We start from the raw sequence: 18,728 nt of genomic DNA, 5'->3' as shown, positions 1-18,728 counted from the left end.
GCCAAACACACAGGAAAGTTTAAGGCTAAGTCATTTATGCCACATAATCAAAAAACTAAAGTAGCTATAAAAGGGTGAAAAATTTATTTAATGGATTTAAAACAGAAAGAACCACTAGTCATTCTTTGGTTGCTTTATTTCAGACACAACAAGTTTATAAAAAATATTCTAATAAAACAAAAAGGAATGCCTGAAAAAATTTAAATACAACTCATTTCTTGAGTATAACCTATAATTATATAATATATACATACATACATGGTACCATATAAGGATTTCATATATAATAAAAAATATAATTTACAAGAAAGTATTTTATATAAATATAAAAAGACATAATTTAAAATTTTATTCTGTACTTGGCAATGTAGCCTATCAGATCCTATTACATGATAATTAGAAGGAAAGCAAGATTCTTAAGAATAAGCTACTATAACTATAATTTTCATTGCCATGTTCTGATATCAGTTAAGATTTTTCTAGGAAAGAGAAAACAGAATGTCTGGGTACTGTTAATAACAGTAATATTGCAGTTTTTACACCAAATACTATAAAAAACTAAACTATCAATATAAAAACCAAAAAGAGAACAATTACTAAACAAAGGAAAGAAACATAAATATTAATAAACAAAGCAAACAACAGATCATTTTTTCTTGAAAAGAATTTTTTCCCCAAAAATTATTTCCTTGAAGGATAAACCAATCAATGGATCTGAAATATAAATCGTGTCTAAAAACAACATTAAAGATTCAAAAGATTATGGAGACTGAAATAATTTCAGTAGATAATAACCATTTACTATAAAATTCAGATAAAGATACCAAGCTCAGCAATGCTCTGCTCAGTGTGCCAAAGGTGACATGATAAACAACAATGAGTAGCGCTGTTTGAACATTTGCTTTTAAGTTGTGATATCTTGAGTATAAACATGTTATTACTCAAAGAACAAAACAGTCTCATCAGTTTTAATAAAAACTACCACCCAAAAGTCCATAGATATTACATACACTGTGCATTCTTCCATTCCTAGGACCTGCATTTTCAGCATTTAAACAGAGTATGAAAACATAGAGTATAAATATAAAAAGGTATGTACCATCTTCCTGAGGTATTCACCAATGTGCAACAGAATGCAAGACGAAGCTATAAATGAAGCAAAGCCATGAAGAACCTCTCTTTCAGTGTAGCCCAGGGTGGCCCCGAACACACAGTTCTCCTGCATGCCAGACACACTGGGATTACCTGTATGAACCACCATGCCAGGCCCTGTCTTAATTTTGACAAATCGTTAGAAATGACCACACACACTGGTACAGAAAAATTATGACAAAATAGAAACCATTGTTTCATACTGTGAAAAATAAATTGGGCTTTCTGAATCACAGGAAATGCTGGAAGATGAAGGGGAAAAAAACCAATGTGAATCAGAAAAAAGTAACAATACATTTTTAGCTTCTTCCTTCACATGGCCACACTTAGCCTAGGCACGTCTGGCACAGGCATGCTCTTGGTGGCATCAAGTTCATTATACTCCTGTATGAGCGCTGACAGAGAGGACACAGCTTCTGCAAAAGCACTTTCCTCCATCCCGTCAACTTGCAGATAGTGATGGAGATGAGCCTGTAACCAAAGAATTGCAACACTGCCATCTCAGGAACTTCAGACATACAACTACCCCCATAAAGCAAATACTGTGAAAATATAGGTCATTCACCCATCCCAACTTGGGAGCTATAAGCAGTTAATGGTTGCTGGTGAACTTGTAAGTAGCCCTGCTTAAAAGTAAAAGCCCCACCCATGCTCATTCAAGGAACCCTAATTCACTTACAGTGGAGGAAACACACACACACACACACACACACACACACTCGCGCCTGCACACACAAGGTAGGAGGAAGATTGAGAAACAGAAGGGGTTCCATTGGAGGGGATTGGGAGGGAAATATGCTCAAAGTAGGTACTATGTATGTAGGAAATAGCAAAAGATTTAATAAATTAAAAAACAACATACAGCATGAAGCTCTAAACAGGAAGCAGGAACTTGAGTAAAGTCAGTGCCTACAGATGTGTCCACTAGTACAAGAGCGGCCTGACTGATGCGGGTAATCAACTCCCTCCACTGGAGCTGTAATCCAGGTCCAAGACTCAGGAGGTCACAGGATGTAAGGGACAATCTTTGCCATTGTTTTGCTAAATGAACATGTTGTAAAACTGTCCATTTATATTTATATCCATAGAATATGCTGCTTTCAATATCGGTCACAAAGGTTTTTTTTTTTTCTTCCCCTTCCAGTGGACAGTGCAGAGACTCATAACTAGTCCAAATGGGAAGAATAATTGACAATTGAATACTTAGCTATAAATGGGATATCTGTGGAATCCTTCTGTCCCTCACCCCTGCCTCACCAAGGCTTAGGGCACACAGTGTGAAAGACAGAAGACAGTGTGAAAGACATAAGCCAGAATATGGGAAAGAGTGAGGTGAGATTGTGTTCTGGACGTGGCATGGCCAGTATGCTCATGACCTGAGGCAGCTGTGGTTACCTGCATAAGATTAGCCTGCCAACAGTGTAACTTGGGCTGGGGAGGGGCTCACGAGGCCCCACCCCTAATGAAGTGCTACTGGTAGTTAATGTTTGCTAGAGAGGAGGGAGTCATTCTTGCTCAGTGATGCAGCCACTAATAAACTGCCCATCAGTAAAACGCCACACTCGTGCTCATGCAAGCAACCCGAGTCAAACTCAGTGTGTCACTAGGAAAAGAAATGAAACTCGGGAAGACTTGTTGGGAAGACGCAGTCCAAAGGGAGTGGGGTGGGGAGAGGGCAGTGTGGGGAATAAAATCAGAATACATTATACACATTTGTAAAATTGTTGAAGAATAACTGATTTCTTTTAAACAAAATTAGTATATTGCCTAAATCCTATGAATTCATAGAATGTCTCATTTAGATATAAAATAGCATAGGTGAACTTCTCTGCTTAGAACTAGTGTAACAGAATGCTGGGCACTTTAGCCCTGACTTCCAACACATCTTACAAAGTAATGCAGTCACAGAGGTGTGTCAGTACCTTCTTCTTGTAGAGCCTCATGAACCTTTCTCTCAGTTCCATGAAGGTGGGCTTCACACACGTGTTGTTTGCTAAAGCTAATAATGAATGGGAGTGACCCACAGGCGGTACTGAACACAGGCTAGTCTTCCAGCCTTCTTGATTCCAGGAAACAAATTGCAGAGCAGGTTTTAATCTGAGACACAAAAACCCTCAGGTAAGAACTAAGGTACTAAAAACGTTACATGTTACAGCAGCTCAGTCCACACAGGCAAAACAAGGACATCAGCAGAAGCATCAGTCTAACTTCATCGTTTAGAATCTGCCATCTGTCTTTAAAACCGGCAGCATCACGTGACAGGATGATGAAGCATCTTGTATTTCATCTAGTGCTTACAAAAACAAGGCTTTGTAATTAGGGAGCCACTTACCTCCGGTCACATTTTACTGTAATTTGAAAAAGGCTTTCTTAACTACTATGCATTACAGTGTCCCAAACTGTCCACGTGAATTATCTTCAAAATAAAAGACAAACCTTTCAATATTTCTTCGAAGATCTGAGATCTGTACATTCCCTCTAACGATGAGGGCACAGGCGAGGTAGAGACTATGTCTGGGGTCTGCTTGAATGAGTTGGTGATCTTTACTGAAGGCATCGGAAAACATCTGGTCCAATCTACAACAGGAAAGTACCATTGTTTACACAAAATGTATCTCTTTCTTCTAAACATAATCGTATAATGAAAACATATGCTGGTATGACAGCCTCTGGTTATCTACATAGAGCAGATGTAGAAAACCAAAAAAACACTAAACCTTAACAATAGAAAAGGACACCAGGACAATTTAGTATAACATTTTAAAAGGTTCTTGTGGATTTTTGCTAAAACACTTTAATGAAAATCAGCCACCACAAACTGTCATGATTAAAATTAAAAGGTTGATATAAGCATTATTTATATCAAAATATACCAAGCAGATTACAGAACATTTCATTGACTTTGAACATTTAAGTTAGAGGATCAAGTCAAACAGGTTCCTTTTCATTATGCTGAACTTATATAAAGATTAACTTTAAATATAAAAATTATACTACATAATAGTTTATTACTGCTGAGTGTGGTGGCACATGCCTTTAATAATCCCAGTGCTCAGGAGGCAGAGGCAGGCATACTTCTGAGTTTGCCTGGTCTAAAGAGTGGACTCACAAGATGGCCCAGCAGATTAAGGTGCTGCTTTCAAGCTTGGCAAGTGGGGTTCAATTCCTGAGAAAGTGAATTCCACAGGTGTTCTCTGCTCTTCAAACACTCCATAGCACACACAAAATAAAAATGTAAAGATGTAATCAAGACAGTAATACGTGTGTTTGTCTGTGCACCACCACATGCAAACCTGGTGATCCTGGAGACCAGAAGAGGGCATCAGAACCCCTGGAACTGGGGTTACAGTTACTTGTGAGCCATCATGTGGGTTCTGGGGATTCCCAGGGCTTTATGAACCCTAGGCAGCACTCTACCAACTGGGTGACATGCTAGCCAGTTTTGTTGTTTTTTGTATTTTTGAGACTGTCTCACTATGTATCCCAGACTGGCCTGCAATACCAGGTGTGTAACACCAAGCCCAGCCTAAAAACATTTTTCCCCCTTTTTTTATTCTTTTGGGGGGACAGGATCTCACCATGTAGATCTGGCACACCACTTGCTATGTAGATCAGGGATCAAAGGGGAGTGTTACCAAGTCTGGCCCTAAAAGCGTCTTTGAGGTGGTTTGAAAATGATATGCAATGGCTACCATATAAAAGCCTTCTATGGTGCTTGGCTGTGGTAAGAAGTTTAAAACAGGGGCTGGAGAGATGGCTCAGAGGTTAAGAGCACTGGTTCCTCTTCCAGAGGTCCTGAGTTCAATTCCCAGCAACCACATGGTGGCTCACAACCATCCGTTATGAGATCTGGTGCCCTCTTCTGGTGTGTAGATATACATGGAAGCAGAATGTTGTATACATAATAAATAAATAAATAAAATCTTAAAAAAAATAGAAGTTTAAAACATAATTTAATGTACCCACAAACAGTAAGATGAAGAATTTAAGACATTTGCCCAAGATCCTACAGCTGGCAACAGAATCAGGATTTAAGTCTGCCAGATTCTATTAATTTTCAAAGTCTAGAAATCTAGTTACCAGGTTTAGTTTCAGTGTAATACTAACATTTTAAAACAACCTGCTTCTAAATAAATATTTGCCTAATGAAAAATGACTGCCATTAACTACATTTCTTTTAAAGATTTATTTATTATGTATACAACATTGTGCTTCCATATATGCTTGCATGCCAGAAGAGGGCACCATATCTTATTACAGATGGTTGTGAGCCACCATGTGGTTGCTGGGAATTGAACTCAGGACCTCTGGAAGAACAGCCAGTGCTCTTAACCTCTGAGCCATCTCTCCAGTCCCCATTAACTACATTTTATATGTTCTCAGCAATAAAATGATATAAATAACCCAATTTAATATAAACTTTTTTCACTGAAATTTCACTTCAAGTTCTCCAGAAAACGCAAGCCAGTTCTACCTTACCTTCGAGGGGGAATGTTAACATCTGCCAGAGTATACAGAGGTGTAAGGCTTGACACAAGATAGTGAAGTTGAGGGAAAGGAACCAAGTTCATGCTGATCTCATTCAAGTCCATATTCAGGGATCCCTCAAATCTCGCAGAGCTAAAAGTCAACATTACAACAATAAGAATCATTTTCATTTAATTCGCAGGTCATTTTATCAGATTCCTTGTTACACTGATCAGAGCAGAATGGAGCCTTTGTTTCTGAATCACCGAATTTACTATCATAGACAGTCACATGGAAGGCTAAAATACAACAATGCCTAGCAATTTTTATTTCTAGATTTCTAACCTGCAAGCAACCTCTATTACACTTGTTCATTATACATGTAAAAGTATCCTATTTAAACAGACTTTATATTTTGTTAAACGCATACAGGTCAATTATTTACTGTGGAAATTTTATTAAGTTTATCAAGGGTGTGATTAATATACTCATAATCATAATCTTAAATACTTGAGATATTTGATACCCAAGCCACAGAATTGTTTTGGATCCAGTGACAAAGATGTATAGGCCAGCTGGTTTACAGCAGTGGCAGCATCCACCATGAGACTGCTGATCACAGAACTCCCACTAGTGTTCCAAGTAACACACTTGGAGAAAGGCTGGCTTATCACTCCAACACATGAAAATACAACACAAAATGAGCATTTGGGAAGCACAAATTGGCCTTGATGGGAACAAAACACAGACACAAAGTTGGACAGAGTAAGGGGCTATGAGGGTGAGTATGACCAAATTATAAGAAATTTTCAAAGAACTAATAAAGTTTCAGACAAATCTGGACAGAAAAACAATAAAGAAGCTCCTACAACTTAGAATAACTAAATAAATGTGACTGGAGGTTGGGGAGAGGGGACTGGAGAGATGTCTCAGAGGTTAAGAGCACTGACTGTTCTTCCAGAGGTCCTGAGTTCAATTCCCAACAATCACATGGTGGCTCACAACCATCTATAATGAGATCTGATACCCTCTGCTGGCATGCAGGTATATACTCAGGCAGAACACTATATACATAAAAAATAAACCTTAAAAAACAACAACAACAACAACAAAAAACCCAAAAAAACCTGACTGGGTTGGGCCTGTAGCTCAGTGGTTCAGAGCTTGTTTCAACATGTTTAAGGGCTGAATTTAGCAGTGTCCCCAAATCAAAGAAATAAAACACCATTAGACGTAAACATCACACAGGCACAGTGACTTTGCCAGCGTCTTGTCCTAAGAGGGTTACCTTGTCAGGCTGAGGAGCAGATTGGCCACAATGTTGTTCATTGCATCAAAAGGCTTCTTGTGGCGCTTTGTTACAGTCCCCACATTCGAAGTAACAAGGCTCTTAGGCTTCACAGTTGTACCCAACTTTCCAGAATTTACCACAAGATCAATTTTGCTAATGATGTCAAATAAAGACTTGAGAAAAAAAATATTGGGTAAGAAACTTTAATGAATGACTGAGAAAACTGAAGAGAATACTGAATAAACACGAAAGCATGTGACACAGAATTACATGCATGTAAAATGTGTTTGTCAAGTCCAGTACCATGTCTTACTTGGTTGTCAATGGGCAGCACACAGTCTGCATGCTCATTCAGTTCCTTCATGGCCAGCATGCTATTATAAGGTGAGGTGATGACATCGTCCTCGTTGGAAGGATAAACCGCTGTCACAAATCTGTACACTTCTGGGAATTCATCTTCAAGCACCTTTAACAGAAATGTGCCAAGTCCAGACCCTGTTCCTGAGAATTAAAAATTTGAGGTGACAACAACACAGACAGTTTGAAGTATAATTCTGAGGAACCCAGAATGCTTTATTTGTAGGCATAGTTTTCAACTCAGAGAGAGCACAGGCAAGGCTGTCAGGGTTCAGGTCGAGAATTCCATCTCAGGTTCTGAGCATGAGTCTAGGATGGCTTTCTCTAATCTCTTTTTGTATTTAGGTTATTAAATAACAAACTGAATATGAAAAATTCAACTAAGACAGCATCCAGTATTCCTGACAATAAGCAACTTAAAAAACAAAACAAAAACCTACTTTGACAGTTTTGGTCTCAAGACAGCTTTGTCTCAATGACACAGAAAACTATCATGTCCTCAACCAACTTCAAACACCCAACAAAATATATTCACTTTGTTTACAAAGTTTCAAACACAACATGTTATCATTACTTGTTTAAAAGCAGAAACTCTGGAAATATCATAACTTTTGATGTTTAAAGCCACATTTATACAAATTCAGAAAATTTTAAGGACTTAAAGGAGAAAAGTTCTATGGCACTAGTGATGAAGTTGATAAGGGTGTTTTTAAGTTGAAACATGAGAAAGAAGCAATGTGCCAGATGCAGTATGGATAAGTAGTTTTCTGAACACACACACACACACACACACACACACACACACACACACACACACACACACACACACACACACACGCAAAATGTGGAGCCAAAACTCCCAGGTGTGTCCATCACATGAGTCATGGGCCATATGCAGCCAACACAAACCCATTAATTGAAGACACAAAACATTCATTCATTCATTTGTTCATTCACTCATTCACTCATTTCTGTAACGCCATCACTTGGTTCTTCACTGGGAACACTGTATATGACAATGTTATTTTGTACGTCCCAGAATGTAAAAATCTTGGTCTTAGTTTTAAGAAGAAAAGTATGTTAATTTTTTCTTCCAAACCTTATTAATATTACCATTTTAAAACTAGCACATTATCTTGTTTCTGTTTTATGGGCAGGAGAGCAAAATATTTCCATTCTAAATTACAGACTCATCTGGGTAAACAAAGCAATGTAGATCAGGCTTCAAGCTCAGGAATTAAGTAGTGTGAAGTGAGTGATTTTTGTTTGTTTGTTTGTTTTTTTTTTTGTTTTTGAAACCACACAGGGTTTCTCTGTGGCTTTGGAGGCTGTCCTGGAACTAGCTCTTGTAGACCAGACTGGTCTCGAACTCACAGAGATCCACCTGCCTCTGCCTCCCGAGTGCTGGGATTAAAGGCGTGCACCACCAACGCCCGGCGAAGTGAATGATTTTTAAGGAACTAACTGAAATCATTTTTTTTTACTCTTCAGTTTTCTCATTGGAGAGAGGTGTGGGAAGGTATGAACACGGTTAATAAAAGAGCATTAGTATCCTCATAGTATCAAGCCACATAAGAATGTGCCAGAACAAAACTCAACTCCACTTGGGATATAGGAACAAACAAGCATTTCTCAAAAGCGCATAATACTGGAGTGTGTTTGAAATATTACAAGAGAATCTGAAAGTGAAAACAAAAATTCAAAGTTGAAAAAAGAAAAACTAGATATCAGTGAGCTTCACAATTTTTTATATGTGTGCACTTGCTACTGTGTGTTCATGCACTGCGTGTATGTGTGTATATGAAGCCAAAGACAGTGTCAGGTATTATTCAAGTGCCATCCACCTTTTGGCTTGAGACATTTTCCCACTGGCCTGGAGCTGGTCACCCAGTGAGCCTTATCCTATCTGTCTCTTGCTCCCTAGTTCTGGAATTAAAGCACGTTCCATCACACTCAGCTTTTTTATGTGGGTTCTGAGGCTCCAACTCAGGTATTCAGACTTGTAACATAAACATTTCACCCAGTAAACTATCTTAGCCCCAACTTCACAAATTTTTTAGATGAAAAGCTGAAATGTACAAACAATGAAGCACATATACACTTTATCAGGTGTATCCAACCTACATCATGGGTCTTTATGTACCCTAGGCTAGCTACAAATGTGGCCCAACATAATACATGAAGCCTCATGAGGTTGTTTTTCTGTGCATGGTCCTTGAGCAGGAACCCTCTGGTTGACACTGTGTCTCAATGTGAAAAGGCTGGACATGCTGCTAGCTCGGTTTAGTAGGCATCAGGTCTGAAAATAAGACTTATGTTTGCAAACCCAATTCCCACTCGCATGTAACTCCATTACAGACAAATGAGTGACTACTACCTCCTCCCATGGAGTGTATGATGAAGAAACACTGCAAGCAATCACAGTGCTCTGCTGACTTCCGGAGTTTCTCTAAAATCTGTTCCTGGTAAAGACTTCCAAAAACTTTGTGACCCACAGCCCTGAAAATAAGAACACAGATAAAATTATTTTCAATTTTTCTCTAGATAAATTATAAAAAAAATAAGAATTCAGTTATAATTTTTGTTTCCATTTAAACTAAACTCTGAACTACAGTCAATTCACACATTAAAAAGCAGAATGAGGTTAACTCAATAGATAATAAGATGCAAAATTCCAAACTAATTTATCTTGTTTAAAAATGGGAAAAACTGGTCACATCACATTATTAGATGAAATGGCAATGGTTAAAAATGATTGTGAAGAGTCTAAGTTGTCTTTGTTAATCAAATCTTGGAGTATCACTATGATACAAGATAAAAATGAAGTCCTGTTACATGCAGATTAGTACATGCAAACATCATATAACTAGTTACACACAACCAAAGGAAGACTTGGCGGTGGTCAGGGAGACTCATTTCTTAAGTGGCTGGTTGTCCCTGGTCTCCTGACACATGGAATTCAAACCATGCTTTAATAAACTGTACATCTGAACAAACAACACGAAGCAACTTAGTTTTTAAACAAGAACAACAACAACAAATCAGTGTGAATTCTTTAACTGTTGGTCATGTGTTTCCCCATTAAAGAGATTATGTATTTAAGACAGCCTGTGTCAGCTTGGATAGGAGAATCCTGGTTTGGCTTATATCCTTCTGTTAATTTAGACAAACAGGAGAAACTGAACAATCAAATAACATCAGTGAATTTTTTTTTTTAAGATTTTATTTATTTATTATGTATACAACATTCTGCTTCCATGTATATCTGCACACTAGAAGAGGGCACCAGATCTCATAAAGGTGGTTGTGAGCCACCATGTGGTTGCTGGCAATTGAACTGGAGCCATCTCTCCAGCCCCGGGTGAATCATTTTTTAAAAGTACTTAAAACTTAAGAATTTAGTATATCGGGGGGCTGGAGAGATGGCTCAGTGGTTAAGAGCACTGCTGCTCTTTCAGAGGACCTAGGTTCAATTCTCAGCACCCACATGGCAGTTCACAACTGTCTGTAACTCCTGTTCCAGGGACCTGACACCCTCATACAGACTTACATGAAGGCAAAACACCAATGTACATAAAATAAAAATAATTTTAAAAATAAAGAAAAAAAGAATTTAGCATATCAATTTCTCATGATTAATTTTCTATTTAAAAAAAAAAAAAAGGAGTGAAAGTAAATCCTGGCAGCTTCTGAGCATCTTAAAGCAGCATAAGTTAATTATTAAAAGACGAGGCAGAAAAGCTGATACTGCTGTGTGGCAAATGGTAGTTTGCTTTCATTACAGCAGGACCTATTAGGATAAGGCAATGGACACTCAACTCTTACAAATGGCATTCAGTATGTTCTCACCAATTGTTTCCTGAGCCAGAAATATCAGTGATGAGCTGCTTGCTATCAAACACATCTCTTAGTGGTCCTTGGAGAATTTCATTCACTACTCCTTCTTCCATGTCAATCAAAACAGCCTGAAAAGAAAATTTAAATTGAGCATATTTTCTCTAGTAAGTATAAATTCAAGAATCCATGAGCTGCAAGTTATACTGTTCTTTTTCACCATTTGAGGTTAATTAACTTTTTCCTTTATGGAATCTATTTAAGAATTAAAAAAAAAAAACTTTTATCCAGCTTAGAAAGATGGAACCCAGTTAAAAAGTAGATTCTAAACTCTTAAATTCTACTCCAAAAGGTGCCAGTGGAGGACAAAGGAACCCAATAATCCTTTCAACTGAAGGATTTTTAACAGGGTCTTAGAAATCCTAGAAGACAATCCTGGCCAGAATTTTTTTTTTTTTAAATAAATGTAGGATGTATCAATGCATTTGCTCACTAGGAAGAAAATGGAACGATTATGGCCGAGAAATGTCCAGTTCAAGTAAGTTAACTTCTAAGGTCAAGGCACTGGGAGGATGTTAGAGAGGACAAGTCAAATTCATTAACTGACTACACTGACATGGGAGACATCTACATTAAGAAATAATATAAAAGATAAAATTAAAGGACAGCAAATGTGAGCAGGAATGGTTTAACAGGACTATATGCTCCTTCCACCTATTTTCTTCTTTACTTTCCAAAGAAAAGTTGCCAAATACTTGAATGTGGACCATGTTGGCCATTCAGCATTTAAAACAAACTGGAAGGTGAATAAGCTTGAATACTGGGTGCCTCATGAGCTGCTCAAAATGAAACAAACTGTGGTTCTGAACTACTGTCCTCTCTTATCCTATATCCTAGGCAACAACAAACCATTCTAGATTGATGTGGACTGAGAAATTTCAAAACGCTTTCTAAAGCCAAACTTACGTGCTTGCATGCACATGTGTGTGCGCACATACATACACATATTCACTACTGTTTGTCGGCTGGCGGTCTCATCCACATCTTCCTGAATCCCAGAGAAACTATTACAGCTCTGCATACAGATGGGATGCACTGAAAATGCAATGCCTGAAGCTGCCATTAGTCAACAGAAACGGTCCAGTTCTTTTCTATGATAAACCCAACCACATGTCTGTCACAACCAATGCTTCAAAAGCTGAATGAACGGGCTATTAAATTCTGCCTTTCCCACCATATGTGTCAACCATCTCCTGCTCCTTCTAGTATCCTTTACCTTTATGTAGGGAAAATATTTCCACAACCAAAAAGATGCAGAAAATGCTTTCCAACAGTTTGCCAAACCCCAAAGCATGGATTTTACAATAGAGGAAAAACACACGTAACTTCTCACTGGCAAAAAATGTGTTGATTGTAATGGTCCCTATCCTGATGAATAAAGATGTGTCTGGGCCTAGTCATTTAAAAGTCATGGTCTGAAATAGCAGCTCCTTCTGCTCCTGCTCTTCCATGCCATTGTTTAGACACTTCTCTGACCCAAACACACAATGGTATAAACACTTGGCTAGTAAGTGGTAGAGCCAAACCTACACTGCCCCTAAGTTTGGTGTTTAGAGTGCTAACTACAATGGAGTTACAATTTACAAACATGTAAATTCTGCCAATTTGTGTAATTAACTTGCTTCCTATTTTAAGACTGTGCTGATTGGTTTTTGTCAACTTGACACATAGACATATAGGGGAGGAGGGAATCAATCATAATTGAGAAAATGTCTTCATTTTCTCAAGGCCCACCGCACTGTAGGTGGCACCATGCCTGGGTAGGGGGCCCTGGATAGTGTAAGAAAGCAGGCGGAGCAGGTCACGAGGAGCAAGCCAGTAAGCAGCTTCAGTTCCTACTTCGGGGTTCCTACCTCGGGTTCCTGCCCTGACTTCCTTCCATGATGAACCATGATGTGGACATGTAAATGAAACAAACCCTCTCCTCCCCACATTACTTTTGGTCATGGTGTTTTGTCACAGCAATAGAAACCCAAAGACAAAGATATACAACGCACACATAATGCCTTATGTTTCAAAGACTGTAACTATTTAAAACATCTTTTTCAAAGATGTTGGGCATGGTGACACACGGCTGTAATTTCAGCACTCAGGAGACTGAAGCAGGGTACTAGAAGGTTTTAGTTTTTTAATTTATTACTTTTACTTTTGTGTATGGGTGCATGTATCATGTCTGTGTATCATGTTCATGACTAGTTCCCGCAGAGGCCAGAACAGGGCACTAAATCCTCTGCAACAGAGCTGCTATGTAGATTCTGGGAATCAAACCCTGGTCCTCTGGAAGAGCAGACAGTGCTCTAAAACCTCGAAGTCATCTCTCCAGCCCCATGTAACTTTTTTTTGGGGGGAGGAGATTTATTATTGCTGGGCAGTACAGGTGAACACCTTTAATCCCAGCACTCAGGAGGCAGGTGGATCTCAGTGAGTTTGAGGCCACCCAGGGCTACAGAGTGAGTTCCAGGACAGCCAGAGCTGTTATACAGAGAAACCCTGTTTCGAAACACCCCTCCCAAAGAAAGGGTTTTTTTGATTGTGTGTATGTGTGTGTATACATGACTGCGTCCCGAAGAGGCCAGAGGTGCTGGAGTCCTCCTGGAGCTGGAGCTGCAGGCAGCTGTTGACTGGCAAACCTAGGTGTTGCTCTCTGGTCTTCTGCAAGAGCAAACACTGCCAATACTGACTATCTCTCCAGTCCCTACAACTATGTTTTATAAAAGTGCTCTGTTTCTTTTATACCAGACTATATAGGGGAGTGCATTGTTAATTTTAGAGATTTTCAAGGACATACTGAACAATATGCAATTTTTACCCTAAATGCAGACATTGTACCAACAAGAGTCTTGACTGAACATTTATAGGATTATAAATTGTAAAAGATAATAAAACAATTATATTGGTCATGTTCCAAACCAGACTTGATATGGTGCATGGACGTTTACAGCTGAGTAAGCCACACCACCTGACTGCAAGGGAAACAACAGGCAGTGCATTTACTGGGATTTGGCCCCAGCTGAAGTGGCATCTGTAGAATCATCACTGTCCTAGTAACTCACTTAGCTCTTCTGATCTTTCCTTAGACACAACAAGCCCCTGGTTTCCTTGACCTTCAGGAGCTAATTATATGTCCAGAGCATTTCTGATTCTTCGCTTAGGCATCCCCAGGCTGCAATCAAAACTGTTCCAGGAATACAGAAGTCTATATTCACTTCCAGAGCTACATGGCAGTAACCAGACAACATTCTGTGTCTGTAGCCCAAGACACTATGTGTAATTAGTCTAGATGCCATAGTTTCTTTTTTGCTAAACTCTGGGATGCCAGCTCTGCACATAATTGAGCTTCCTTATCACCTTATCAGTGCGCAGGGGGAAGGTACCCACTGGGCACTACTAGGAAAGGATAAATGAGCACGTTCCTGCAGCCTCTGGCTGCCACTGAGAAAGTGCTTCCATTTCCTTGGTGTTGTGTGGCTATGATCACTGCTGAGTCCACCATAACTTGGTGTTTAGCTTCCCCCACTGTTCTCTGCATTCATTAACTGTGCTAACTTGCACACACGTGATCTCTCCCTTCAGTTTAGCTTTCCAGGGACAGCAGAGATCACACAGAAAGTCTTCAGGTGCCACCCTGCTACTCACTGGTCTCTCAGCCTCTAATACCAGGTCTAACCCAAGCACCTCAGTTCCTTATAAAGTTTTTACACTGCCTTTCTTTCTTTTTTTTTCTTTTTTGAGACAGGGTTTCTCTGTGTAACCCCAACTGTCCTGGAACTCCCTCTGTACATCATCAGTCTGACCTTGAACTCACAGAGATCCTCCCGCCTCTGCCCCCTGAGTACTGGGATTAAAGGTGTGCACCACCACTGCCTGGCTAACCTTTCTTTTCCTTATAGTCAAAGACTACTAACCAACAACAAGAAGAGAAAAACAAACTTGCAGAGAAACAATTAACTCAAATTGTACTGCCATGTTACAAAGCGAGAATCCCAGAATATGGATCTTACTCGTGCTTTTAAAGAAGATATTCTTCCTTTGGAAATACTGTCACCATCACTGACCACTCTGAAACATAAAGAAATTGAGAATGGGTCATAAGATTTTCCAGGGCTGGTAGTGTCTGCTTTCATTTACACAGTAAGGCAGCTTTCTCCCTCTACCATACTGGTCCAGGGGACTCAGACTCAAGTCCTCTGCTCGGCAGCACACAGCCTCACCTGAACCTGCTGAACCAACTTGCCTGCCTCTGTATCTGTGTCTTTAAGCAACTTCTCCACACCAAGAACATCTCTTTTCTAGTTTTGTGAGGTAAGTGGGTATCTTTTTTGTTGTTGTTGTTTACGTTAATGTTAATTAGGTATTCTGCTGCAGCCAAGCCCATCAACTGATACAAGCATTTCATACCACTCAGGGCATTTCTAGCATTTTTAGCGAAAATACTACAATCTAGGAATAAGCATAGTGTACGGGTCAATAATTTACCAGAGACTAGATGAGGAGCTGGTTAAACACAGACACTACAGGCCAATAGTAAGTAACTGTAATCCCCAGGCCAACTCCAATTAGCTGCCTGTTTTGCTAAGCAGAAATATGTTTAAATATAGCCGCATCATTCTTTCATGTGCCTATTATCCATGAAGGCAGGTGAGTGCCCGCAACACAATTTTATGCTCTCAACAGTGTCCAAGTATCTGCTATCTGGTTTTTCATGACAACCTCTATTATTGCTATATTTCTCTAGTGCTATGAAAAAGGATCATTTGGAAAGCAGGTGTACACAAAGTTGTGGTAGCAGTTTTCAAAAGGAGTTTTGGGTACTAAGCCTGTGGAACAGAGGCTGGTACCAACGGCACAGAAGGAAGGGTAGGATACCCACACCTTTCCCCCTCTCCAAACTCCAGACGGAGGAAATATGGATGTTTTCATTGAAAAGTATATGTCCCACAAGGTAGACGAGAATTACATAACAACCTTCTTAAGAACAAAATCTCAATCTTAAGAGTGTCAGCTCTGTAATAAATTTTATTTTATTAACTTGTAAGGAACTTGGTTTCATTATGTCATTTCTCAAATTTTTGTTATCTCCCCAGTTCTATGCCCTCCTATCCCTAAAGCTTTTTTTCCTGTTGTCACACGTCATCTTTGCCCCCACCTCTGCCTGCTCACTCGTCTTCTCTCATGGTCTCCTCTATAGTTTCACTAACGTTTGCAGTAACACAAGATTCGGCTATCAAAACAGGAAGGTGTGGAATCGAGACAGCAAGGGAAACATGTGAAGGGACGATTACACAGACAAATCTGAGAACAAGTGTCTGAGGGAGAGGGTATTTTGGGCTCCAAATAAGAGAATCTGTCTAAAAGACAGCCTATCTCCCTATAACAACTGCTCTTCCTGCCGCTATGGAAATTCACCTTAATCCTTATTCTGATACCATGCCTCCAAATAACCTTCTGATTAATATGTAGCTTTGGTAGCTTTTTCCCCCCAAAATGTGCTTATGATGCAAAAGGATTCTCTGGACAGAGTTCATACTGTCCACCACTGACAATGACTTTCCACTGTTTAACCTCCCATTTCTTCAAATTTGACTAATGTGACTGCACCAGAGAGCAGAGGTACAGTTGTGAGCCTGAACATGGGGCTCTGGGATTCATGAACAAAACAAAGACCAGGCAGGTTTCCCGGGAAGATAACAACTCCAACACCTAGTCAACAAATTCAAACTAAATTTCTACCAAATCGGAACAAAGCCCGATATTAATTGTAGTTGTCAGCACAAGTCCACCACAGTTGGTTTTATAGAACATTCTGAAAAATGAATAAATTTAATGATTTAACATTAAAAGCCCACGGGCATATCTCAAACTACTCTTTTAGGTAAAAGACTTATAATACATATATCTTATATTAAACAAAAAGTGATACATGGTGTGGTCAGTTTCCACATTTGTTTCTTTTCAGCATATTCTATGACAGTGGTTCTCAACCTTCCTAATGCTGCCACCTTTTAATAGAGCTCCTCATGTTGTGGTGACCCTCAACCATAAAATTATTTTTGCTGTTACTGTAATTTTGCTACTGTTATGAATTGAAATGTTCATATCTGAAATGCAGGATATTTGACAGGACCCTTGTGAAAAGGTTGTTCAACACCAAGGGGTCCCAACCCACAGGTTAAGATAAATTGTGCTAGGGTCAAGTAATCAGCAAAATAATCTTTCACACCCCCATTACCCCCCCCCCATTCCTTGACACAAGACAAGGTATCCTCAGTGAAAATTACAGGTTTCTCTACTTGAAACTTCATTTCAAAGTTAATGGAGTCTCTTTAAAGGAACTTTTTGATTTTTCACCAAAGCCTGTCAAGGAAGCCTGCTGGTAGGCAGATATGAAAATGTGACATGAGAATAGGCTTTCAATCCGAACAGCAGACAGAACCCACACCATCGAAGCTGGGGACTGCTTCCTGGACCCTTTAAGATGACAGGACAGGAAGGACTCAATGTCGAGGCAGGCTCTCATCCCTTACCTGGTATCCACATTCCTGAAGAAGTTGCTTATTGCATCGTCATAAATTCCTTTCTAGAAACAAAGCAAACAGAGCATTTAAGTTTATTTTCCCTGCAGTCCTTTCAATTTTAGTAATTCTACAACACTGAAAGGGCCCTTAGAAAAAGAAACCTAGGTCAGTTCTTCCAAGTGCGTTTAAAGAGTACAATTTAAACTCCCGATTAAATTCTAGTGATGAAAAAACTATGCCCTACAGCTGGTAAACCAAGTGAGAATTTCTTGGGATTCTTGACTGTTTGATTTGTTATCTATTTTATAGTACTTTCACCTACAGTACCCACTGCCCTTCGAAAACAACTTAAAAAAGAAAGTAAGGAAGACCGCTGAGAATTGGGGAAACTTCAGGCCAGCCTCTTTGGCCAGTGCCTTCTGCCTGTGACTGACAGCAACATGGCTCTAAAAAGAAATTAGCTACGTTCCGTATGAGAAGATCCTATGCAACACAACGTACGGAACACATAAAAATGCAACTTATGGTGCAGATAAAATCGCTCAAGTGAGCCGGGCACGGTAGTGGCGATACTTGGGAAGCAGAGGCACAAGGATCGCTGCAAGTTCGAGACCAGCACGGTCTACACAGCGAGGTGCAGTTCAGCCAGGGCCCCTCCGCAAAGCTCAGGTGAACTCTTCTTTTCTGCTGGCAGGCCCTGTGGCGGGCTCAGGGCTCAGGGCTCGCGGGTACCTGGTTGACCGCAGCGTGCTCCCTCAGCGCCAGGTCCCAGAAGCAGCAGCCGATCTGGTTTCCGCACTGCCCGACTGCGGCGAGCGGCGAGGGAGAGAGAGGAGGACATTAGGAAGACGACAGGTGACGGGGCTCCGCGGTGACCCGGGGGATGGGGAGGGGCAGCTCACCCTGTACGACCACCGACTGGGTCATCCCGGCCGGCGGACCAGCAGGCGCTCGCTCTCCCGACGGCCCGCCCGCACTCCCGCGCTCCCATTCGAGCTAGGGGCGGCCGTAAGTCACGTCGCCGCCGCAAGTACCCACTGTCGTTAAGCCTC

General features: G+C 40.1%; 1 protein-coding gene across 4 annotated transcripts; it reads right to left on the bottom strand.

Moving 5' to 3' along the window:
* Positions 1-117: 117 nt before the first annotated feature.
* On the bottom strand, positions 118-18,719 carry Tube1 (tubulin epsilon 1). 4 transcript variants are annotated; one of them, XM_027402142.2, is made up of 12 exons: positions 18,579-18,719; positions 18,409-18,482; positions 17,686-17,738; positions 15,163-15,220; positions 11,117-11,232; positions 9,645-9,766; positions 7,224-7,411; positions 6,908-7,083; positions 5,632-5,772; positions 3,589-3,729; positions 3,075-3,249; positions 118-1,623 (listed from the first exon to the last, which is right to left on the bottom strand). In XM_027402142.2, the coding sequence occupies exons 1-12, from the start codon at positions 18,601-18,603 to the stop codon at positions 1,465-1,467; spliced, it is 1,428 nt and encodes a 475-aa protein (XP_027257943.1). In that variant the 5' UTR covers positions 18,604-18,719; the 3' UTR covers positions 118-1,464. The 4 variants fall into 4 exon arrangements, with proteins under 4 accessions (XP_027257943.1, XP_035296247.1, XP_027257944.1 ...); XM_035440356.1 differs by lacking the exons at positions 15,163-15,220; positions 18,579-18,719 and having other exon boundaries at positions 18,409-18,483; XM_027402143.2 differs by lacking the exons at positions 15,163-15,220; positions 17,686-17,738; positions 18,409-18,482; positions 18,579-18,719 and adding an exon at positions 12,068-13,282.
* Between the last annotated feature and the right edge of the window lie 9 nt (positions 18,720-18,728).

This window comes from Cricetulus griseus, chromosome 2 (assembly GCF_003668045.3).
Source record: "Cricetulus griseus strain 17A/GY chromosome 2, alternate assembly CriGri-PICRH-1.0, whole genome shotgun sequence".
NCBI classification, from domain to species: domain Eukaryota; kingdom Metazoa; phylum Chordata; class Mammalia; order Rodentia; family Cricetidae; genus Cricetulus; species Cricetulus griseus.
Note: the sequence above shows the minus strand (reverse complement) of the source record. Positions and strands in the feature narration are given on the sequence as shown.